We start from the raw sequence: 26,123 nt of genomic DNA, 5'->3' as shown, positions 1-26,123 counted from the left end.
ATTTCCAGTCAGAATCTCCCAGCAAAAGTGGAGGTGGCTGTCAAGGGAAATGACTAACATTAGACAATTTCTCTTCACAGCCCATTTTGGGATTCACCCGTTATTAGTTCTGACAAACCCTTTTTCTCCCCAGCTCCAGGGAAATTCAAAATTAGAGGCTGCTGTTTTGTTTGGTACATTGAGGGAATTGTACTCTTCAAATCCACGTTAAGTTCTCATGCATAATGTCAAGCCAAAAAATGAGAAAGCAAATGAACTGGTCCTTGAGGGAGTGCTGCAGATCCTGTTTTTTCCATTCGTTGATGACAGCTGCAGATAGGCATGCTGTCTGTGTTGGCGGATACCTAAGCGGGCTGTACCAACTCACAAGTACTTCCAGTTACAGAAACTATTTTGGCTGCACAACTGTAGGGTCCTTAACCCACTAGAAATTTTGTTGTCTTTGCATTTAATTAAATGGGAATAGAACTAGGAATCCAGTCTGATTCAAGGAGCCATCTGTCAAAATTTCCAGGGCTAACTAGACTCATTGTCTAAGGTTATGTCTGCAGTGTGAGGCTGTTGTTCAGGGGTAACATTGTCACATTTCATGCCTGTGCCAGGAGGCTTTGTGAGTAAGCAGCAATCTCCACCTTGCTCTGATTTTCTTGCAAAAAAACTAAAAAACTGTAGACCATAGGAAAGCCATGGCATACAGTAAAGTATTTTGCAATCAGCAACATCATCAGGCCAGGATTGTGGCCCACATGGTATGTGTCTTAAAGCCTACAAAAAGCATTGGCTGCTACAACAGTTGGTTAGCAGTGAGAGGAGGGATGCAAGAAACATGGAATAGAGGGCTAGCTTTGCCAAAGGCTTCTGTGTGAGCTTGTAGAATTCACTGAATCTTGTCACCCAGAGCAAAGAGCGGGGACTCGGATCTCATCTTCACCTGTCTGGTAAATCTTTCAGGCTAGCAAGTGTGGTTTTGCACTGGCCCAGTACTGGAGGCTGAAGGGTATCAGGGTTCATAGTATCTGGCATGGCACTGAAATCAGTTCTGCTATAGCGTATATCCAATTTACAAGTTTGGTGAGCTTTTGTTGTGAGATACTAGATACTTTTAAGAAAGATTTATCTCATCTGCCTCGGGTGATGTACAAATTAGTTTGAGCAGTTTATCAAAGTTTCCAGCCCATGCGATGGTTGATAACCACAGAAGTTTCTGTAGAAAAGAGGGGTGGGGTGGGGGTGGCAAGGCGGGTTAATAGAGTTTCATTAATAATGGTAGAGGCATTTGGGGGAAGAAGGGGAGTATCTGTGGTGAAATGGTCTTCTTCCATCTTCTTCCCTGAGCTGTGCACAGATTTCTTGATGTGTACACACACATTTATTTAGCCATTGACTAGATTAAGTAGTGTCTTCTTAGAGAAGGAAGGGAAATATATAGTAGATAAGTGGGCCCTTTAAGATTTAATCTTTTTTAGCCCAATATTCATCCTATGTTTTGAATAATTTGGAGACCCAGGGACAGGACTAAGCATATAAATCCAGTAAGAATTGGGACCTGTTGCTTTCTTTTGCCCTTTGATTCCAGAAGACTGCTGAGGTACAACCATACAGACATCATCTCAAAAGCTTTGAAAAATCTGGAGGTGCATAGAAAGATGTGGGAGTAGACCATGTCATGGGTGTGTCTTAAAATGTTCCCTCAAAAATTGATAATTTCCACCAGCTGGGTGGCACAGTTTGAGTGCATTTCCACCAGCTGGGTGGCACAGTTTGAGTGCTTATGTGACTTTGGGCACTGAAGATATCTTCAGTGATCTCCTCTAGCTGATACATCCAATTTTAAATTCCAGTTGAAGTGGGATTGTGTTGAAGCAAAACAGCCTTCCCATTTGTGTCTCTTGCACAATGCTATTGGCTTGCTGAAATACCCCTCAGACTCCCAAGAACACATTGCTCAGGACTATTTCTTAAATTGTGAAGTTCCCCTCATACAACATTAAACTGCTGAAAGCATCACTGGAATTCCCTGTAGGTGAGTGTTTCCACTACACACAGTTTTCAGTACTGTTTTCTGCTTCTCTGTCTCATGGTTAAAATCTTTATGACAAATCTGTCAGTCTGTGTCTTCTCAGAGGGATCAGTTCTCGAGCCATAGTTAGTGCAACAGCGAGAGGGAGGGGAAGGAAATGCCTTTTCTCACTCACTGTAGGATATTGTGAAACCAGAGGAGATGTGGCTGGTTGCAAGGATCCAGAGGGTTATTTGGTCAGTTGCTTACAGGGTCACGTCCCTGACAGACACACGTCTTTCTGACACATTTGTCAATGCTTGCTACTCTTGGAATCACTCAAGGACAGGGGCTGCCTGTACACTCCTGAGGGTAGAGCGTATCTTCCAAAGCCTCACTACGCCTCCTATCATCAGTTTCTCTAATGTAAAATCAGGTGTAAATGTTCCTTCCTGGAAAGTGTGTACATTGCTTCCCATCTATGGAAGTGGAACGGTTTATTCTCTTCCTCTCCAAGGTATCTTCTTGCAAATTTGAAGACTGTTTAACAATCTTTGACTATTTAAACAGCCCAGATTATTACTCAATTTTTACTTCTAAAAAGACCTTTGATTTCTACCCTGCTAAGCACACACAGAGCTAGTCTGTGATACTCTATAATCCCATCGTGGGTACATTCATCCTTCCTGGCATAGCCTCTTCTGATTTCTTATAACCATTTGTCACACCTTCATTTGCCTTGGGGCGCGTGCGTGCGTGCGTGCGTGTGTGTGTGTGTGTCTGTTTCTGTGTCTGTGTCTGTGTGTGTCTGTGTGTGTCTGTGTGTGTGTCTGTCTGTGTCTGTCTGTGTCTGTGCCTGTGTCTGTGTCTGTGTCTGTCTGTGTCTGTCTGTGTCTGTGTCTGTGTGTCTGTCTGTGTGTCTGTGTGTCTGTGTGTCTGTGTGTCTGTGTGTGTCTGTGTCTGTGTCTGTGTCTGTCTGTGTCTGTGTGTCTGTGTGTGTGTGTCTGTGTCTGTGTCTGTGTGTGTCTGTGTCTGTGTGTCTGTGTGTGTGTGTGTGTGTGTCTGTGTGTCTGTGTGTGTCTGTGTCTGTGTCTGTGTGTGTGCCTGTGTGTGTCTGTGTGTGTCTGTGTATCTGTGTGTCTGTGTGTCTGTGTGTGTGTCTGTCTGTGTGTGTGTCTGTGCCTGTGTCTGTGTCTGTCTGTGTCTGTGTCTGTCTGTGTCTGTGTCTGTGTGTCTGTCTGTGTGTCTGTGTGTCTGTGTGTCTGTGTGTCTGTGTGTGTCTGTGTCTGTGTCTGTGTGTGTCTGTGTCTGTGTGTCTGTGTGTGTGTGTCTGTGTCTGTGTGTGTCTGTGTCTGTGTGTGTGTGTGTGTGTGTCTGTGTGTGTCTGTGTCTGTGTCTGTGTCTGTGTGTGTGCCTGTGTGTGTCTGTGTGTGTCTGTGTGTCTGTGTGTCTGTGTGTGTGTCTGTGTGTCTGTGTGTCTGTGTGTGTCTGTGTCTGTGTGTGTCTGTGTCTGTGTGTCTGTCTGTGTCTGTGTCTGTGTCTGTGTGTGTCTGTGTGTGTCTGTGTGTGTCTGTGTGTCTGTGTGTGTGTGTCTGTGTCTGTCTGTTTGTGTCTGTGTGTGTGTCTGTGTCTGTGTCTGTGTCTGTCTGTGTCTGTGTGTCTGTGTCTGTGTGTCTGTGTCTGTGTCTGTCTGTCTGTCTCTGTCTCTGTGTGTCTGTGTCTGTGTGTGTGTGCGTGCGTGCGTGTGTGTGTGTGTGTGTGTGCTTTTCAAATTATGTGATAATGCTTGGCTTGTCTCTTTTACAATTTACTTCCAGATTTCTTTCAGATTTCAGCTTCAAACACATCCCTACCCACCAGTACTTCTGTTATTAGCAGAAATTACCAATTCTCTTGCACGGCCCTTCTTTGGACTCAGATGTGAACCCAGACTTCATGCAAGTGAGACAGGAGCTTGAGGACAGTGTCTGGGTCTGCCCAGTGAGGGACACCAGAAGAAAGTCAAGATTTAACCTCTTTTTTATGCCGCTGTATCACATAGGTTGAAGATACAGAGAACAGATCAATCTTGGTGCAGTCTGTGCCATCAGGAAGATATTTGCATCCCCTCTACCCTGGGGGTATTTGAAGCCACTGTCTCCTTGCCCAAAGAGAATGGAGAAGATGGGAGGAGATGGCTGCTTGGATATATTCTGCTTGTTACGTTTGGAAATAGAATGAAATATCAAGCTGTCTACAGGCCTGAGTGTCATTGTCATTCTTTATAAAATAATCTTTGATGGAGGTATCTTTCTACTTTGTCCCTTTGAAGCTTGATTTTTTATCCTTTGGATACTTGAAAATTTTAGTCTGCCTAAGCTTGGATTCTATTTTTTTTTTTCCTAAGAAAAATACAATCTTGATTTGTTTTGCTTTTTGGTGGTGGTTTGGTGGTGGGGTTTTTTTGTTGGTTTGGGTTTTTTTTCCTTTTTTTAGGTTTGTTTTGGTTTTTTTCTTATGTAGGCCAAAAGAGTTCAGGCAGCAAAAGGTAAATATTATCTCTTAATTTTGTCTCTTTAGAGACAGTGCTAGAACCTAGGAATACCAGTGCACTTAGTGATCCACTTTTATACTGTGATATATATAAGACCATTCAGATTTTTTCCTATAAGGAAACTACACACTCACAATTTTCTTGGTAGAAATAAACCTAAATAAATCACGTAATGGAAGATTTTCAAACATTTTAGGGATAAGTGTGTTTTGGTTGGTTGGTTTCGTTTGATTTGGTCGGTTGGTTGGTTGGTTGGATGTGGGGTGTTTGTTTGTTTTATCCCACTGGATTGAATTTCCATTCAGAATTAAACTCAAGTGGAGGTTAAGAAAAGGACACCCATGTGTCTTTTATGATGAATAAAGTTAAAAATGGTAATAAATAAAACATGGTATCAGTAACCACTGGAGACACCTGGGACTTTTTGGGACTTTTATCTGCACTGTAATGAAATGCTTACCCAGTGAACATAATGTGATACTTGGAAAATTGACATTTGTTGAGAAACATGATTTTTTTATACCTTCTCTAGAAAAAAAAAGAAAAAATGCTATATAGAATCCTACAATGTTAGTGGTTTCATTAGAGCTTCTTTGGTTGTTTCTTACAATCTAATGCAATACTGATGAAATACATAAGTGACAGCCCCAGAGACTGATGGCTCTGTTTACCCACACAGCTGTGGAAGCATCTCTTCTGGAGTGGAAAAACCAACAGGCTTCAGCTGTGTCCTGCACGGCCCTTCTCTAGTGAAGAGAGACTGATTCAGTCTACATTGTTTGTAGCTCTCTGTCTCCCTGAAGAAAGCACCAGTCCTAGTGCCAACAGGATATTTTGATGAATGACCACTCATATTTGGATTAAACCCACCAAATGCATTTTATTTAGTGGAGCAGGCAGATAAATAATGAATTTTGGATACTACTAAACCAAGATAAATGAGAATAGATGACTTAGACCTGGAAAGTTACATAGCTCATCAATAGTCCTTTGGTATCACCTACTGCCATCGTCTACCAATTGCTCTCACTACAAATTTACTTCAGCAGAATAAGAACACTGCTGTATGTTGAAGAATGGAGACAATAAAGAGTGGTAGTAGAATATTAGAAAGCAGCGACAACTTATGGAAATACCTTCAAGTTGCCAGCAGGTGCTGCATGTTAAGGCTTAGCAATGGTTCAGACTGCTCCATATATTGTAGGTGGTGATCCAGGAAGACAGTGAAGATGTCCATTACTAGTGCAAAGATCCATTCAGAATTAAAAAAAAAAAAATTAAAAAAATAAAGTTTATTAAAGATGGGATCTGGTAGTTCAGGATGAGTTTTGAAGACTAACATCCCTTTGCCCAAAAGGCAGATTTTCAAAACACCAATGAATGCTGTGACCAAAATCACTAGACTCTTTAACTTCACACACAAGGTTACCTTGGCGTGGTTATCTGCTGTGCCTGTTGAAGTGAAATATTGCATTGCATCGTTGAGAAATCATGGTGGGGTCTCTCATTTTGGAGCTTACTCTGTTGTTTTGCATCTGTTATTACATTCTGCAATGCTCTTGGCAACAGTTTCCACCTTACCCTGTCCTTTCTGTGCCATCCATTCATGCTTCCTGAAAAGTGCAACTCTTCAGGATATACAGCTTCATTTCCCCTCCTTCTCTTCTTATCAGCAGAGAAATACTTCAAAATATCAACAATACATCAACATATTGATTAAAATACATCAATAGTCAGTCAAAAAATCCTTGAAGTGAATGGGATGTTTTATGTTCTTCTAAGGCAGTTTTCCATGATGCTGCAGACTCAGGTGTTCTGTCCTTGTTTTGGGGATCTTGGCCTAGATGATGAAGATGACATGTCCAGATTGATAAGTTCACCCTGCAATACTTTTTCAGATTCAACCTATAATCCAACACTTTAGGAGTCCCCAGGTTTTGACAGCAATCTTGGTCTTCATCTTTTTTCTCCCGGAAGGGTGCCTTTTTTCCTTCATAAACTTCTAGTTCTCTTTAAGGGAGGCATGATACTGACCTCAGGCAGCAGTGATTATTCTTTGCCTAAATATCTATGCCTCTAAACAGCAATAGAAATATGAAAAATGAGTATCAGTTGAAACCACAACCCCCAGCCTCCCTTGGGATATACCAACTTTCTTAATGAGAGAAACAATAACCGTTCTAGTCCTGAGAGGGTTGAAGATAAATGACTGTCAATTGTTGATATTTTGATCTATAGGACAAATACGGTGTTTTTATTGAGTGTTTATATGAAGCAAGCTGAAACCCATAAGCTGTGTTCTTTGCAGGTAAACCTACTCAATTTCACTAGCAGAGAAAAGCAGAAATATGGTCTTAAATCACTACCTTCCAGTAGGCTCAAAAAGGACCTTTTTTTCCTTTCTTTCTTTTCTTTCTCCACCCCCCCACCCCGTTTTTCATTAAATAAAGAACCACCTAATGGGTGGAACAATACTTGGAAAGTCATGTTATAAAATTTACAGCTTTCTCTTAAACTGTCCTTTTGACAGCCACACACAAAGGCTCTGAAGGCCAAAAATGTTCTTGAAGGTCAACAAAATATTTGAACAGACAAAAAAAACCCCAGACACATATAAAGAGACTTTCTAATGGATCTCAGAGATAGAATTACAGTAATGTCTCCCAGTATTTCCAGTAATATTGCCATTTTTTCCTTTAGCTTTCAGACTGCATTGTCATACTCTGTGATGTAATATCATTATATCATGTAAAGACTGTACATCATACTTCCTTTAATTAACCCAGACAACTAATTTCTGTCTGATTGCAAGTTTCTTGGTGGCTAGGATAGCATCACAAAAAACGGGGGTTCTTATCTTTTACAGATCTTCATGACATTACTGATACACTTCTGTTGTGGTTTAACCCCAGCTGGCAATTGAGCACCACACAGCCACCCGCCCACTCCCCCATGGTGGAATGGGGGAAAGAATCAGAAGGGTAAAGGTGAGAAAACTCATGGATTGAGATATAGACAGTTTAATAGGTAAAACAAAAGCTGTGCATTCAAGCAAAGGAATTCATTTGCTACTTCCCATGGGCAGACAGGTGTTTAGCCATCTCCAGGAAAGCCGGGCTCCATCACATCTAACAGTCACTTGGGAAGACAAACACCATCACTCTGAACAACTCCCCTTCCTTCTTCTTCTCCCAGCTATATATTATAGAGCATGCTGTTATACAGTACGGAATATCCTTTTGGTCAGCTGAGGTCAGCTGTCCCAGCTGTGTCCCTGCCCGTCTTCTTGCCCACTCTTAGCATACTTGCTGGTGGGGTGAGAAGCAGAAAAGGCCTTGGCTGTGTGTAAGCACTGCTCAGCAATAATGGAAACATCCCTGTATTATCAACTCTGTTTTCAGCACAAATCCAAAACATAGTCCAGTACAAGGTGCTATGGAAAAAATTAACTCTAGCCCACTGAAAACCAGCACAACTTCGAAATCTAGCTAACTTGTAAGTTTAGTCTCTCCAAAAAGGTGTGGCAAGTCATACCTGATCACAACATGCAGACTCTATCTGACACCATCTAAACATATGCAACCAGGGACAACCGAGAAAATCATTAGGATGCCTTTGGCAAGGAGGTAGACACTGGACAAAATTTAGGAAAGAACAAATCCATTCAGTCCTACACAAAAACAGACCCTCTGGGCTAGGAAACCAAAGGAGGCTGAGATAGTACGCTGGGGAGTTACCATTTCTGCTTGCCCCCTCTCTTATAATCCTCCATGGACATACACTGGTGGACATTCTTGGACACATACTAGGTGGACATTGTTGTGTCCTAACATCATTCTTGTATTCTCATCTTTATGTTCATTTGGGACTTCCTCTATACTTTTTTTCATTCCCATCCCAAAGACAAGCAGATTTCTAAAGGAAGTTTCTGACTACCACAAATGTCAAACTGTTTAAGCAAAAACATAATTGAGAACTTAGTTCATCTCTGGTACCTTAGTTCATCCTAGGTACCTAATGGGATTGATGGAGAGACCATATCTTCTACAGAGGACAATTTATCCTCTCCTATCTGCCCTTTGCAGCTGCTAACTTTGACTAAAAGGATTTCCCATGACAGCTAAACCACTAAGCCAGGTACCTGACACAGATGTAGCAACACTGAGTCTAAGTGCTTCTCTTCGTTGGGACCTGTAATGTGCAGTATTAGTTGACATCAGCACTGTGGGAACAGTGCATGTTGACTCATTAAAATCAATAGGTAGTTTCTGTGACAAAAAAGGGGAAAAGCATCATGATGTTCCGCGTAAAACTTGTATCCCATTGCGAACACAGTTGATAGGTCATCTTGCATCAAAAAAACCCAACCAAAAATATGTGGATGCTGGCAACAATCTAAACACTGCAGAGCATTGCAGTGTCTGGACTACAACATATAAGTTGTCAAATACCTTCTTACCACTTGACATGCTTTTGTGCTTCCTGGTTATCACTCATACTGTTTTATACCTTTTGGACCTAGGAAAAAGGTTAAAAGGATTCAGTGATGGAAAGTGGAACTTATGAAGAGGAATGCAAAAAGATTTGTTTTCTGCACCTTACTGAAGAATTGTTCACTTGTTTGCCATCTTTGGGGAACAGAAGCATGACAAGAAAACTGCTAACAGGCTAGGTACAATACTGGCAAGTTGAAGCAGGCCAACTTTTGGTAGGGGTTTTTTTTGAGTGAGGAATTCAGCCTCTGAAATAATTTACCATATTGAATTAGCCACTTTCAGAGAGTTTAAAATGCAGAGTAGTATCAGTAAGAGCACACCAGACTCCTCAGCTAGCTGAGGAGAAGCACACCTCTTGTCTGGCCAAGGGAAAGCCTACAGCACAGAGAAAACAAGTACAATTTCTGTGTTACAATTGCCAAGTTCTCAGAAACTGGAAGCCACAACAAAACCAACACAATGCAGGAGGTGTGCCATTTTGGGATCCTGCAACCAGCTTTTTCCAGAGTGCATTGCATGCCCCAGCAAACAGATTTAAAGGGGTAAAGTAAAGGAAAAGAGATATATTTTCACTGTGTCACACGTGTGTGTGTGTGTGTGTGTGTGTGTGTGAACTGTATTTTTAGTGTCCTCCTCTCCCATTTCACTTCTCACTCACATGTCCTTTCTCACTTGCTTACTTGGGGTCATTTTATCCCGTAGAGTTCTGCCTTCAACATCTGAACTTTATAACATCTTTCCAGATTTTCCCCTCTATGTAGCTCAGATGTCAAGGTTTATTAAGCAGCAAAATTGACAGGGATTTTAACAGTTGTGCTGAGTTTTGAGGTAGGTCTCACCTCAGGGATTTTATAAATGTCCGCTAAAATCAAAAGGGAAAAAAACCTGCTAAGAGAAAGAGAAGCATTCTTTACAAAACTTTGTTTTATAGAACTACTGTAGCACAGCATTGCTTACATATAACTCAAAAAAAAAAAAAAAATAATGTGAGTTTAAGCCAGTAATGGAGTTTGTAGGGCAAATTAGGTCTCCATCATACACAAGCATGTGTGGTCAAGGAAGAAACACTAAAGGACTTCCACCAACACTACTGAGACTTTTGTGGCTTACCAACTAAATTACCTCTTTCTCCTGATCTCATGACCCACTCCAGAGGTTTGCTTCACCTGCAATCATCCCTTCAGACCTGCTGACATGGCCCAGCCAGTTCCCCTGGTTTATATGTTTTTATATTATACTTATTGGCTCTGATAGATACCAGTAAAAGAATATTCTCTCACTCCCAACCTCCTGCTCCATGTAACTTATAATTGGGTTGTGGTTGGGGAACATTAACTCTCCAAAGGTGTATGGAAATGTTTTCTCTCACTGGTGATCTTGGAGATTTTATTGTCATGATTACCACCTTGCATTTCTATTCTTAGCTCCTAAGTTCTTTATTTTAATGCTTGCCATATCTCAAGAGGTTTTACAGAGACAGAAGTAATTTGCTGGAGAAGAATGTGAAAGGTTCCATGTGGTACAAAGTATGCAAAGGGAGCATGGTCAAGTGAGTAACAAATCAGGGTATGAATCTAGGACTGCTAAAATGAACAGGAACGTTATTATTAACTGCAGGGGCTTTGGGTCCTGGGAGGCAGACTATATCTTACAATGCCACTGCTTAGTGTTGGGGTCAAAAAGGTAAAAATAGCACAGTTGTTTGCAGAGAACTATGTTTAATAATATGTGGGAGGGACTGCTAAGAACGTGAGAGGAGCGTATTTATCTGTTCTTCTCTAACATGTTTTGGCCCTTTCGGTTATCAAGGGGTTTACTGGGAGATTGAATATAATCCCTAAATCCTTTAGTATCAACACAGTCTGAGTCCAAACCAAACAATCCATAAATCAGTGGCAAGCCTTTACTCATGATCAAGTTAGGGATTAATAAGATCAGAAGCCAGTGCCAGGATTGCCTCTCTTGGCTGCACGTAAAGAGAAATCTCTGCTCCCAAAATGAGCATCTGTGTTGTTGGTTGAACAGATCAAATCACTAATTACACTGTCATGAGCATGGGGGAAATCCATGGGAGAATGCAAAGAGGGAAAAAGTGTCAATACTGTGGACAGAGTAGTGGAAGGGAGAAAAAGTGACTCTTGAATAACACCCTTCTCCAGAGGCCTTTCAAACCTTTACAAACCTCGTCCCCACTCTAAACTCCACTGGATCATCTCCCAAACTCCTATCTCCTCCCTCCATCTCCCCTCTGCAGTTCTACCTGTACTTCTTGGAGGTCTGGCACCATTTCCACATCTCTTCCCTGGTATTCCGCCAGCTCATACACACACACACAGTGCCTTTAAGGGCTGGAAACAACAATGAGAATTCCAGGAGGTGCCAAGCAGTTATTCTGCCTTTTGGGACTGCCTCACAGCTACTTTTTGCCACAGTTGACATAACGATGCACTTTTTGACTCAACTACAGACTTTCATTTCCCCACATCAGTCAATTTTAGGTAAAAGAAAGGAAACCCCTCCACCCACACTGCTCAGCAGTGAAGCAGGAAAAATCAAACTAATTTATAGCCAATGACTCACCAGCTGTGAAGAATAACAACATCCTTTGGTGATGTGTGGTGCAGTTTGGCTTTTTGGTGCTTGGATGTTGTCCTTCTGTCTTTGGAAACTGCCCTTGCCCCTCAGAAGAGGGCAAACTCCAAAATTCGATAAACTGTAGCTTAGGGTAAAGGCAGAATCCTTTAACTCACATAAGAAGCCAATGAACGTGAAGTAATCCTTCATTCCACCATGGTTCTTCTTCAGCTTCTTATATGAGAGAAATCTTGAAGAAGGTTTTTATCCTGGGGACACTGCATAGATGTTGTGGAACACGGAAGAGCGGTGACTCATTGACAAGAGAATATTGTAGACCCCACTCATGTTCTAAAGCACAGATTATTTGGCAGTATTTTCTGTCATTTCTTAGTAAAATCAAGGATTAGAAACTGACTTCTATTTATATGGGGACAAACTTAGCCCTGGTCATACCTGGGATCCAACTGGATTGGAAGAACAAAACACACTAACCATAGAATTAACAGCATTTTCCACTCCTGTCTATCTATCTGGCTCCAAACATGGAAAAAAATAAAGCTGTTTTGTCTTTACTATATATTCATATCATCTAGGTTCTCTTCAGCCGATGTTCGATTTTCTCCACTTAGATGTATCTGCCCTCTGAGTGTTATCCCAGTAAGTCCTTTCATACTGTCCAGTACCAGAATTTTGTGACCATACCCCATGGACATAATTCTTCTGACATTGTCTATAGCAAAGGTTTTCATAACAAAGTTTTCTGATTTTGAGTAATATATAAATCCATCCATGAATCCTCTAATTGCCTTAAGGAATGGAGAGTGACTTCTTTTCGGTCTTTGCTTTTTGGTGCTTGCATTTTCTCCTTTGGGGATCATAAATATTGCAAGAACCTGGAAGCATTTCCAGGTTGCTTTCTTCTGCATTGCCCTGCTACCTCTGTGGACTATTTTATTTGGTCTTATGTCAAATGGAGATGCAGGCTCAGAAGGTTAGTAACACTTAAAAGAATACGAAAGATCAATATGAGATTTGGAAAAGTGGGAAGAAATAGCCCTGATGAAACTTTATAGCCCACCAGAGAGTGGTTTTGTATTGGAGCATTGTGAAAGGAAACTCAGCCTGGACTCACCCTACCTAACTGAGGCTCTAAATTTTGAACACAGCAACCCTTGGGAAATATAAGCATCTGTGGAGGGTATTACAGCCTATCCCAAGATCTCTTTCCACTGACTATAAAAGGAACTGAAAGTGGCTGTGCTCCTTTTTTAGATGCTTAAAGTAAGATGAGGCAAATAGTGGCTTAGTAGTGAATCCAACTTACCTGTAAAGAAAACAAGCTCTAAAACCATCTTGTAGACTGAAGAATTGCTGAGTTTGTGCTCTGAATTTGCAGGACTCGAGGATGCTGGCACAGTTTTCCTGTACTTAGAATTGACGCTGGGCATTTCAGAAACACCCCAATGGAGACATAAAGCAAGGAAAGAAAAGACAAAGGACAATGCAATAACATACTTGTCTGCTGTTTTCCTACGTGCTGCTGTCAGAAGTGTCAGTCATCACTGCATGCATCTGTGTTTTGCTAACTGCCTGTTTGCCATGTACTAAAAAGCTGTTCCAGTATGTCAACGTACTCCATCAGGTTCTTTTGGGGTTGGGTTTTTTTTCCCCCATTTGTTTCTTTATCCAGTGTAATAGGAAGTTAGTACCATAGCTAGACAATTGCAGTAATCACTCCTGGGGTCCTTTTCTCAGCAAAAACCTTTCATGATCTCACATTCATGCATTATCTTCAGCCAGCATTGGCCATAACAGACAGAGTCCCCTGTGCCCTCCAGCTTCTCTCTATGTGCTTCCTTCTTCCTCCAGGGTTAATGTTCTGTGGTGATATTACCACACACAGCATGAAAGCAGCCTACGCAGCTACACAATTGCATTCATACTCTGTAGAGTCTATAAGCCATGTTTTCAACCACACCTCCCACCTATTCCCTGAGACATACAGTACCCAAGCAGTTGCTTACGGGTACCATGCGATGACCTTACTTACAGGTTTCCCTCAGGTCCCTCTTGGGCAAAACTTTTCTTTGCATTCTCATGCCTGCATGAGAATTTCTTTCGCTTCAAAGAAATTACTCATGCCTTCTCTCCGACAGCGCTGCACATTGTCTTGCCCATTTTGTTATGCTCAATACACATCTCTTCTTCCTATGGTAGTAGTGTCTCATATAATGCCTAAGTTTATCCAGTGGATGTTTGCTACAGCCTTTCATTCATGTCTACAAGCTCTGTGAAGAAAGGAGGGAAAAGGACACTTCAACATTGCCTTTCAGGAACTTTTTGGCTTTTTCCCCTGAAAACAACCAGATTCAGCACAGGGTTTATTCAATATAGCCTATGGCACTGGTGTTACTCCTGAGTCAGGAGTGCTTACCTTAGGCTGTCAAAGGGAGCAAAGTGACCAGGCAGAAGTTGCAATAAGAAATTGAATACTCAAGCAAAACATTTTGAGAAGTGATTTCAACAGCAGTCTTAAGGAAATTCCTCAGGGATTTGGTAAGGCTTCCTCACTAGAGGTACTTGGAGGGAAATTTCTTTTTAATACATAGATAAGCTAGGTGAGAGGTACTCCATCTGGTTGTCTTAAGTTGATGTTAGAAATCTCCCATATGCATAAACTCCTTCAAGCTATTTTAATCCTGTAAAAACTTTGAGCAGAGGAAGATCCTTTTTCCTCTAGGATTACAAGACCTCCAAACGAAGATTTTGAGGATCCTACTGACTTAGCAAAAATGCTGAAAATGCATGTTCTCAAGGCTTAGAGCCTGCCATTCAGACTAGCCAATTTACCAGTTTCAGCTGATTTCAAGTAGCAGCTCAGCTGAAAGGGAAAGGGTGACTCAGGTTGACGTGTTGAGTCTATATTGTACATCACCATACAAGTCACATCGTCCACGTTTCATAGCCAGTCCAAAAAGCCTAAAGGCTGCAACATCTGGAAGGTTGGTATACTGGGGTACAATGAGGTGATAAGATCTTTGTAAATCCAGACAAGAGATGAAGGCAGGGCTGGGACCTGGAACATCAGATCATCAACCATTACTCCGACGGGCCTCTGATTTCATATTCATCTTGGAAGCTTCATTTTTCATAAGAAGACAATGAGGATGGATGGCAACTGTGCAAACATCTACCTTGCTTTCTTGCTTCCTTTTCTATCCATGTAGTTTTATCTTTCCTCACATGTGCATTGACAAATTGCTTCTGAAACAGATTGGTACCACCCATAGTCATTAAGTAAATTGACTGTTGCACTTTCTTAAAGCTACAAGACTTAAGAGATCCTGATCATCAGAGATGATAGGGGAAAGTGCAGCACTTGACTGTGGGACTAGGAGCATTGAATCTGAGTATCTCAGTATGGCTAAAGAGAAGATTTAAGCACTTACAGAAACAATCAGGTGTATTAGAAATTTTCAAATGTATACATGCATCAATCTGCCTTTAATGTCATCTTGCCTTCTATTTGTCAACCCCTTCCCTTATTTGTCATCCCAGTCTTGTGGTTCGTTGAGCTTCTTTAATCCTGAGCATTTATATTTTTGTAAAAGCTACCAGTTAGCTGAGATCATGCCTATAACATGTTCAATAATATATGTATTAATTTCCCTGTCTCCTTCCTTCTCTTTGTCACTTTCTCTCCCAGATCTGTACCTTAGATCAGTGAAAGTTCCTAACATATTTTTAAAAGTGAAATTCCCTACAACTCTGGAAACACCAATTATTTCTATGTTTTATGTTGTACACCTTGAGAAGTCCAGAAACAAAAGCAAGGCATGCATAAAGTGTGGAAACCCAAGACTTATGTGATGATCTTTTCCCATGATCTCTCTGTTGCTCTGACATCTAAACCTCATTGGACGTTATTTTAGTCCAGCATCCATCTCCTAACTAAAGCAGTTTTATCCTGATACTGTGTAGTCAAAAGTATTTATTTTCAATAGCATCTGTTTCTGGTTCTTCAACTATTCCACTGCAGGGGCAAAAGAATGTCACTTTTAACTTTTACAGTGGTGTCGAAGAAAGAAAGAAAGAAATGAAGAAAGAAATTGGAAGGAAGGAAGAAAGAAAGAAAGGAAGAAAGAAAGAAATGGGAAGGAAGAAAGAAATGGGAAGGAAGAAAGAAATGGGAAGGAAGGAGGGAAGGAAGGAAGGAAAAAAGGAAGAAAGAAAGAAATAAAAAAAAGAAAGGAAGAAAGAAAGAAAGAATGAAAGAAATGGGAAGGAAGGAAGGAAGGAAGAAAGAAATGGGAAGGAAGAAAGAAAGAAAGAAAGAAATGGGAAGAAAGAAAAAAACTGGAAGGAAGGAAGCAAGGATGAAAGAAAGAAGGAAATGGGATGGAATGGGAAGGAAGGAAGGAAGAAAGAAAGAAAGAAAGAAATGGGAAGGAAGGAAGGAAGGAAGGAAGGAAGAAAGAAAGAAATGGGATGAAAGGAAGGAAGAAAGAAAGAAAGAATGAGATGGGAAGGAAGGAGGGATTAAAGAAAGAAATGGGAAGGAAGGAAGGGAGGGAGGGAGGAAGGAAGGAAGGAAGAAAGGAGGGAAGGAAGGAAGAATGTAAGGAAGGAAAAACAATCTGAAATTACTAAAGTAAATATTTTAAATACTTATTTTCCTACACATTTTCCTAAAACCTCACCACAGAGGTTTCCTTGCCCTGTTTATGTCAATCAAAAAGCCTAACATGCTAACCTTGGTGACAGGTCTTTATTTAATTTATATATGTGCCTATAGTTGCTAGCTATGATAGGGATTTTGGCATCGGTCATAACTCCATTTCACCGGAACACAGGTTACAAAGCAGCAATGACATGTCTTCTTTCCTAAATGTTACCTGTTGCTCTTAAATATGGCATTCCTGTTATTGACAGCATCCAAGGATCAGGAATTCCTGACTTTCATTGTGAAACTCACCATTTTCTGCCATCACTGTGTGTTACCATCAGCCAAATTACCACTCATCATCATATGTTGTATTCATCTGTTTCCCATGGCAATATGAGGTGGAGCTGGTCCACTGTCCAAAGAAAAAGATAAATTCTAGAAGCAGTAATACGAAGAAGCAGCCAATTAAACTACCTTATTACATTTTACTAAGGTGTTCCAGACCAATTATAACCATATTTCTTTCTGGTCTAATTATGTTCAACTCTGTTCCACAGTGTGGAAGCCTATAATGAGGAAACACATGAGAAACATGGTTCAGACTCCATGTGAGGGATCATTAATATGCTCTGGGCTTCTGCTTTGAAAAAGGCTGCACCTAATTATGTGGGTTAATGCACTTAAACTAAATGGATGAACTGCAGCCGTTTTCAGTGTTTCAAGGCCCCTTAGACTGGCAGAACTGTAGATTAATAAGTTGTTAGAGAGTGATTTGTTGACCTGCCCCATCGTTCTTCACTTCACTCCATATGCTCTTTACAGGCATGAAATATAAAGTGGAGAAATGTGCCAATCACTGCCATTTCAGTTTTGTTGCTTTCTGTGGTACTTGCCTAAGAAATGATCAGAAGTGGTGAACAGCAAAATACAATGCCTGGTATGTCCAATAAGCTCAGCTGACTTTGGATGAAAATGCACCATGCACAGTAGATAACAAGTGCCTTGCTAGCACAAACCAACTTAGATAAAAGACTGAACTCCTTTCAGATAGCTGTGGCTGTTTAAGAGTCAGGCATATAGTCTAAAGCTATTGTTTAGGATAGCCCTTTAGCCAGCCGAAAGAGTAATTCATGCAGCAAGTTATCTCAGTATAAAAGAAAAGGTCGAGTCATTGGAGACTATTCACCTCAAAAAAAGAGACAACTTAGGGGGTATATAACAGAGGCTGCAAAATCATGATGAGATGGAAAGGGTGTATTAAGTCAGATTGTTAGCCACTTTTTTTGATGGAAGGAAAAAAGGGATATCGAATTACAGCAGTAGGAGCCAAATTCAATGAAAAAAAACCCCAAAACCCTGGGGTTTGGGGAGTTTCTTTCTTTCCTTCCTTCCTTCCTTCCTTCCTTCCTTCCTTCCTTCCTTCCTTCCTTCCTTCCTTCCTTCCTTCCTTCCTTCCTTCCTTCTTCCTTCCTTTCTCTTTCTTTCTTTCTTTCTTTCTTTCTTTCTTTCTTTCTTCCTTCCTTCCTTCCTTCCTTTTCTTTCTTTCTTTCTTTCTTTCTTTTCTTTCTTTCTTTCTTTCTTTCTTTTCTTTCTTTCTTTCTTTCTTTCTTTCTTTCTTTCTTTCTTTCTTTCTTTCTTTCTTTCTTTCTTTTCTTTCTTTCTTTCTTTCTTTCTTTCTTTCTTTCTTTCTTTCTTTCTTTCTTTCTTTCTTCCTTTGTCTTTCTGTCTTTCTGTCTGTCTTTCTGTCTTTCTGTCTTTCTGTCTGTCTTTCTGTCTTTCTGTCTTTTTCTTTCTTTCTTTCTTTTTTTTTTTTTTTCTTTTCTTTCTTTCCTGGTTGGTAGTAGATCTTTAAAACTCCTTTGCAAGCCACACAATCATCAGGAAATCCCCATAATGGAAAAATTAAGAAAGGACACAGAGAGATCATGAGGGTGAAATGATTGTAGGTACTTTTTTCTGTCCCCTAGATACCTCTTTATGGCCAGAGCTCAAGACAGAATACCAAGTGATACAGAGCTTTGAGATGAGTCAATAGAACTGTTTTTATGTCCTACCTTGTGATGATTAAAACATAGAGTGCTCCTCAAGTTTTTTCTTCTGGTTATCTCAACAACTATCTTCCCAGCACAGTACATTTGTATATTCCATAAAAGTTTTCATATGTATTGTAAAAGGGGCCAAAAGGTCAAAAAATTGTTGAATAGTAGATGGTACGTACAACACTACCTGTTTTGACATCTATATCCTTTTGTAGACCTAGCTTTGGAGAACAGTCCCCATCTGCAAAGATCTCAGATCTGAGAAATTTCACTGGCCCCCGATTGCTTTGTCTGTGACAGAAAGACACATGCCAAGGAGGTTTGTTTTCTCATGTTCACAGTTGTCCTTAAGGCACTAGAGGCAAAAACTCCTTCCTATTCCACTCCTGAGCAAGAGGACCTGACAACAACTGAACTGGGTATTTAGCTCACTATGTTTCTGATGTGCCTCTTCTTAATTTATTTTGGCAGGGTCTTTTTAACTTTTCTTTCACTACTGCCAGTATGCTCTTAACTCCTTATAATGCCCATGAAAATAGGTTTGATTAAAATTTTCCCCTCTTATCCTGTTCTCATGTTAGCCCTCTACTCCACGGGGGCTTGCAGGATCTGTCCATATTGAACCTCCTGCTGCTGGAAAACTTTGAGCTCTGTTTCTCTGTCTGATACTGTAAAGAAGAACAAACTAAACCAGTATTTTCATCCAAAGCATCAGTGGCATAAGCAGCTGTTTAATGTCATTGTCAGGTATACCTGCCACGAGGAAGGAGAAGGCAAATGTGACTGTGACGTGAGCAAATGAATAGAAAACGTATCTTCAGCTGCAGCTGCAGCTGAAGCTGCAGTCAATGTTGCAGCCAGTGGTTCATTGTCCAAATGGAGATTACTAACAAGTGGTGTCTCTCAGGGGTCCATACTCTTTATCAATGACAGAAAGCAGGATTGAGTGCATCCTTTGGCAAGTCTGTTGATGACACTAAGCTGACTGGTGGAAATGATACACTAGAGGGAAAGGATGCCACCCATAGGAACCTTGACAGGCTTGAGGAGTGGCCAGTGTGAATCTTAGAAAGTTAAACAAGGGTAAGGGCAAGGTCCTGCACTCAGGTCAGGGTAGTCACCAGTATCAGTATGCGCTGGTGATGAATGGATTGAGAGGAGCCCTTTGGAGAAGGACTTGGATATAGTGGTGAATGAAAAATTGGACATGAGCCAGCAATGTGCACTTGCAGCCCAGAAAGCCAACCGTATCCTGGGCTGCATCCAATGAAGTGTGGCCAGCAGGTTGAGGGAGGCGATCCTGCCCATCTGCTCTCATGAGACCCCACTTGATGTGCTACATCCAGCTTGTGGTGGGTTGACCCTGGCTGAATGCCAGGTGACCATCAGAGTTGCTCCTATCACTCCCCTTCCTCAGCTGGACAGGGGAGAGAAAATATAACAAAAGGCTCGTGAGTTGGGATAATGACAGGAAGATCACTCAGCAACTGCCATCATGGGCAAAACAGACTCGACGTGGGGAACTTAGTTTAAATTATTAGCAATCAAATCAGAGAAGGATAATGAGAAAATAAAACCTAACTCTCAAAACACCTTTCCTTCACATCTCCCTTCCTCTCTCACCCAACTTCACTCCTAATTTTCTCTACCTCCTCCCCTCCAGAGGTGCAGTGGGATGGGGAATAGGGGTTGTGGTCAGTTCATCACACACACTGCTCCAGCGTGGTTTCACCACTGCGTTACGGGCCCTGCCAGCAAACCTGCTCCAGCCCAGGCTCCTCTCTCCATGGGGCCACAGATCCTGCCAGGAGCTGCTCCAGCAAAGGCTGCCCACAGGGTCACAGCTTCCTTCAGACACAGCCACCTGCTCCAGCATGGGGTCTTCCATGGTTGCAGGTGAGGATCTGCCCCACTGTGGACCTCCATGGGCTGGGGGCACAGCCTGCCTCACCGTGGGCTTCACCACGGGCTGCCAGGGAATCTGTCCAGTGCCTGGAACATCGCCTGCCCCTCCTTCACTAACCTGGGGGGCTGTATGGTGGTGTCTCTCACATATACTCACTCCTCTCTCCAGCTGCAATTGCTGTGGTGAAACAAATTTTCCTCTTTCTTAATTATGTTATCCCAGCGGTGCTACCACTGTCACTAATGGGCTCAGCCTTGGCCAGCAGTGGGTTGTCTTGCTGGCATTGGCTCTATCAGGCACAGGGGAAGCTCCTGGCATCTTCTCACAGAAGCCACCCCTGTAACCCCCGTGCTACCAAAACCTTGCCATGCAAACCCAATACACAGCTCTGGGGATCCCCATCTCAAGACAAACATAGATCTGTTACAGCAGGTCCAGAGGAGGCCACAAAGATGATCAGAGAGCTGGAGCACCTCTCCTATGAAGACAGGCTGAGAGAGTTGGGTTTCTTCAGCCTGTGGAAGAGACGGCTCCGGCAAGACCTTAGTTTAGCCTTTCAATATATAAAGGGAGCTTACGGGAAAGACAGGGAGAGACTTTTTACCAGGGCTTGTAGTGACAGGACATGGGGCAGCAGTTTAAACTCAAAGAGGGTTGATTTAGACTGGACATAAGGAAGACATTTCCTACAGTCAGGGTGGTGACATACTGGAACAGGTTGCCCAGAGAACTTGTGGATGCCCTGTCATTGGTAATGTTCAAGGCCAGGCTGGATGGGGCTTTGAACAACCTGATATAGTGGCAGGTGTCCCTGCCCATGGCAGGGAGGTTGGACTAGATGATCCTTCAAGGTCCCTTCCAATCCAAACTGCTCTATGATTCTATGATTTAGCATGAATATACTGTTTTATAGCAACCTCCTGGAATGGTGTTTTTTTTGAAATAGCACTTTCTATTACAACCAAGCCTATAATACACAACAGGGGGGAGTGTGTCCATATTGCCACATGGAGACTTCATGCCTGCTTAGGACAGGCAGCCTCTATACTTTCAGTAGAGAAGTTCTTCACCTGGGTCACCCATGCCAAATGCATCTGCTGAGTAAGCTGGCTCATTGAAAGCTCCATCAGTCTGTCTCTGCACTGCATAACACTAATGAGGTAATCACTGAGCTTCTAATGAATGAGATTAGCAAATGGGCCAGGATTGTTTGTTCTGGATCCCTTGTTCAAATGCAGCTCAAAGCTCTCAAAATATTTGCTTGCAATCAGCTACATGCTGGGTTCGTTTCAGCTCTTACTAACTAGATGAAAATCATTTTCCTCACTATAGGATTTGCCAAATGTGCTGATAGAAGCAGTCTGCAGTTTATAGCGGATATAAGTAGGGAATTCTATTTCAGAAGTACACTCTGTAGTAAGGTGAAGCAGTAGGCATCATAATTTGTAATTTCATGCCAGCACTATGCTTGGCTGGAAAACAGGAGTGTTCTTCTATTAATTAGGTTTTCTTAATTGCAACTAATGAATATTTAATATTACATATAATGATCCAGTTATGTAGATTTTGTAGGATAGAGCTAGAGAAAAAAGTCCAGAAACTCTGACTTTTGTTTCTTCACCAAACCTAACTGCATTGATTTAAGAACTTTTACAGTTTTGACCCTGAATGAGCTTAAGCACCTGCAAGATTTCTCTGATCATTTTCTTTGCTCAACCTTTACCGACAAAACATTGTGTCAGCTTTTTGGAAAGGAAGCACAGAATTGAAACCAGTGCAGGTGAGAATCTAGTTTAATATTTGTTTTTTCTAAATCTTCACAGTAACCAAAAATCCATAACATATAGAGGTAGCTGATTTTTTTTTTTTTTTCTGGTGAGAAACATTTTTGTTAAAATATATAACTTTTCATGAAGAATAAAACCCATATTCTGTGAAATTCTCTTCAACAATTCCTGTGACATTTTAATTAAAACCATTTTTTTAAATGCTTTATTTACTGGAGGAAACCTGCATTTATAGTACATGACACATTTCAAGAATTTAAACAGCATTTTCAATCATGTTTTTAGCAGAAATTATTGTGGGTCAAAATGGAACAAATTCCCAAATGCTGGTTGCATTGAAACCTACGAAATGAAATCTAATGCAAAATTTCACATTTTTCATGAGATGCCTTGCTTGAGTTTTTTAACAGATTAAAGGTCTTTTCCTTTAAAAAAAAAAATGGTAGCAATATGTCTCAATGTTTATTTGTCCTGCTTTTTCACTAGTGATTCTCATAAGTAAGTGTGGTGATCTATGCATACAATGGGCTCAAATAAGCATCTAATTGATATGGTTGTAAATGGCACATAGACTTGTGAAATTGCTTAGCTCAGATCCAGCAGAGCAATTCTAAAGCAGCAGTGCACAGTATGAGAATCTCAACTAGATTATTTTTTAAATGTACAGAAACAACAACAAAAAGAGTCAACCAAAACACGTTGACTTTCATGGCTTTAAATGAGCAGAACTGGAGATCAGGAGCATGTTAAAACCACAAACGATAAAGATGAATTAACAGCTACATGTCTTACAGCACATTCTACACCAAATCTGGAGGCAAACAGCATTCCCCAGATACACAGGAGGCATAATTAAAACCTGTAACATAAGGTAAAACGTCTGCAATGAAGGATGGGGGGGAAAGGAAAAAAATATTCATAATTACACTAACACACAGTATAAAACTTAGCTTTTCTTTCATACAATTAGTGTTTGTTGTCTATAGCAGTTTTAATATGACGTGATCAGTAAAGCAGACATTGACGCAGGGCCTGAATGTGAAATGCCTTGAGAATCCATTCCACTTCACAGGTGATCACAGGCTCTGCAAAACCAAGAATAACTGATAAGTATTCACAGGATTCCCAGAGTCATGCTGATGTAAAGTACTGATGGAGGAGTGGCTACTCAAGGTGGCCCCAAAATGCATAGTAAACAATGAAGTCAATGTAAACTCAAAAAAGTGTATTTTCACCAATTCCAGTCTAAGGTATTGTGAAATGGAAGAAGTGGGAGGCTGAGAGTACAGACAAAGTAAATTTAAAAAGAAATACAGCGTATAGCCTGCTGCAGTAAGGAAAAGAGTAGATTTTATGTTCTCTTCAATGCCAGCAGTTCCCATACCTGGAGGACGGTGCATTTTGTTTTCAAAATACATTTTCCTGCAAAGTGGACTAAGTGTAGAAGTCAGAGTGTGACACTGATGCACTTTGCAGGAGACAATATAAGAAATCTTAGTCTCTTTTCCATTTTTCCATGCAACGAAACCACTAGACACTTCCTCTTCGTAGGAAAGACTCACTATACCATGTGTAGAGCTCTAAAACATAAAACATTTAGTATTTATGTAGACAGTTAATAGAAATAAAGAGGCAATTTTGGTGAAAGTGCATGCTTCTGTCCAATTACTGTAAAAGACGCTTCTTAGGAAAGACAGCAGCAGCAATATATTACTTCCAAGACAGACATCAGCACTACAGACTTCTGAGGTTAGACAAATTGTACTTTTGTACTCACCACCCATGAAGTAAGTCTGTGTGTTTGTAGTAAACATCACTATGAAAAATATAAGCAGGCTTTTGCAGCGTTTGTGCTTATTCTACCCCTGTACTTCCTTAGCAAATATTATTTGTATATACATGGTATGTTAGAAAATCTAGTTAAACTTGATAACAAAGGAAAGGAAAGGTATGGAAAAATAGTTGTTACTATTGTTACTATTATTGTACCTCTAACTGAGAACAACTTTTTTTCTTTTTTTTCTTTTTTTTTTTTTACTACAGGTGAAAGCCTTTGAAATTCTCTTTGTTTTAATTATGCTTTACTGTAAATCAACAAGGTGTCAAAATAGACCAGTGATCAGACACCCCCTCCCTTAAAGCAACAAAATACAAAGCCACACAGGTATTTTTGTTCATTGTATGCTGTACTACATACATATACAAGCACAGAAGACAGTTCCTGCCCTGCATTCATATGAACACCACAAAGAGTTAACAGGAACACACTTCCACTTCTTTAATGAGAAAAGGTATCCTCCTGAAGATGACTTTCATCTCAGCTAATATAAGGTGTAAGTATCTCCATCTAAGTACAATGGCTCCCAGGCTCCAGGATCCTGTTACAGCAATTACAGATCTAATCAATACAGATTTTTAGGATGGAGGTCATTTGAATAAAGTCATCAACTTCAGAAAGACCTAAATTTCACTGGCTGTTATTGACTAGCATTAACTACAAAGGGATCTTCAGGATGATTTTCTCAGATGCAGAAACGTACACTGTGGACACCTAAATTTAGCTGCACAAATTCCGTAGTAAAGTCCTTTTAGTATCACAAAAGGATTTGCTAGAATTACTCTGACAAGTGAAAAGGGGATGGACATCACTATTCATATAAACTTTTCATCCACTTTGGAACCATTCTCACTTTCCCGTTCACTTAATATTTCATGATCTTTTTTTAAAGAGGAAAGGCTGCAAGTGGAGTGAAATGAAAACTATCTGGAAAGGAAGAAACACCTTTACTTTGTTCATACTAATGCTGGCACTGACACTCAAGGCATCGTGGTGCACAGACCCATCCCAAGTTGAGTAAACAGACAGGGGGGTCCTGCTGCCTTAGACCTTCTCAATTGACTAAAGGGAGGGCAGGGACAGGCAACACGATAGTGCGATCTGCTACAGGCCACCTGACCAGGAAAGCCAAACAGATGAGGCTCTCTATAGATACATAGGAGCAGTCACAAGTTCACAATCCCTGGTCCTCGTGGAGAAACTCAATCACACCAGTATCCGTAGAAGGGAGAACACAGCAGGGCATAAGCAATCCAGGAGGTTCCTGGAATGCATTGATAATAAATTCCTTCTCTAAGTGACAGAGAAGCCAACAAGGAGAGGTGCTGTGCTGGACCTTGTTTTCACCAATCAGAACGGGCTGGTGGGGAATATGAAGCTTAAGAGCAGCCTTGGCTGGCTGCAGTGACCTTGAAATGGTGGAGTTCAACATTCTTAGGGCAGCAACGAGGGCATACAGCCAAACTTGCTACCCTGGACTTCAGGAGAGCAGACTTTGGCCTCTTCAGGTACCTGCTTGGTAGAGCACCATGGGATAAAGCCCTGAATAGAAGACGGGCACAAGAAAGCTGGTTAATATTCAAGGACCACCTCCTGCAAGCTCAGGAGAGATGCATCCCTACAAAGAGGAAGTCAGGCAAAAATGCCAGGAAGCCTGCACAGATGAACAAGGAGCTCCTGGACAAACTCAAACACAAAAGGAAAGCTTCCAGAGGGTGGCAGCAAGGACAGGTGTCTTGGGAGGAATACAGAGCAATTGTCTGAGCAGCCAGGGATCAGGTTAGGAAAGCTAAAGCCCTGACAGAATTAAATCTGGCCAGGGATGTCAAGGGCAACAAGAAAAGCTTCTATAGGTACATTGCTGGTAAAAGGAAGACTACAGAAAATGAGAGGCCCCTCCAGAAGGAAACGGGAGACCTGGTTACCTGTGACATGGAGAAGGCTGAGGTCCTCGATGACTTTTTTGCCTTGATCTTCACTGGCAAGTGCTGCAGCCACACTGCCCAAGTTACAGAAGTAAAGGCAGGGACTGTGAGAAGGAAGAACCACCCACTGTAGGAGAAGGTGAGGTTCAAGTCCATCTAAGGAACCTGAAGGTGTACAAGTCCATGGGACCTGATGAGATGCATCTGCAGGTCCTGAGGGAATTGGCAGATGAAGCAGTTAAGCCGCTCTCCATCGTATTTGAGAAGCTGTGACAGTCTGGTGAAGTTCCCACTGGCTGAAAAGGGGGGAAACCCCACCCATTTTTTGAAAAGGGGAAAAAGGAAGACCCAGGGAATG

General features: G+C 41.3%; 1 protein-coding gene across 6 annotated transcripts in view; it reads right to left on the bottom strand.

Annotated features, from left to right (window-relative positions):
- Window positions 1-22,435: 22,435 nt before the first annotated feature.
- Window positions 22,436-26,123, bottom strand: part of TSNARE1 (t-SNARE domain containing 1) — a 508,015-nt gene continuing 504,327 nt past the window's right edge. For all 6 annotated transcript variants that reach the window (XM_055705272.1, XM_055705271.1, XM_055705270.1 and 3 more), the window contains one exon: window positions 22,436-23,088. Coding sequence is in view for 1 of the 6 variants with exons in the window: in XM_055705276.1 (XP_055561251.1) it covers window positions 23,080-23,088 (9 nt within the window). In the remaining 5 variants the exon portion in view is untranslated. The remainder of the gene's footprint in view (window positions 23,089-26,123) is intronic.

Source organism: Falco cherrug, chromosome 3, assembly GCF_023634085.1.
Source record: "Falco cherrug isolate bFalChe1 chromosome 3, bFalChe1.pri, whole genome shotgun sequence".
NCBI classification, from domain to species: domain Eukaryota; kingdom Metazoa; phylum Chordata; class Aves; order Falconiformes; family Falconidae; genus Falco; species Falco cherrug.
The sequence above is the reverse complement of the archived record's forward strand: the minus strand, read 5'-3'. Positions and strand labels throughout refer to the sequence as shown.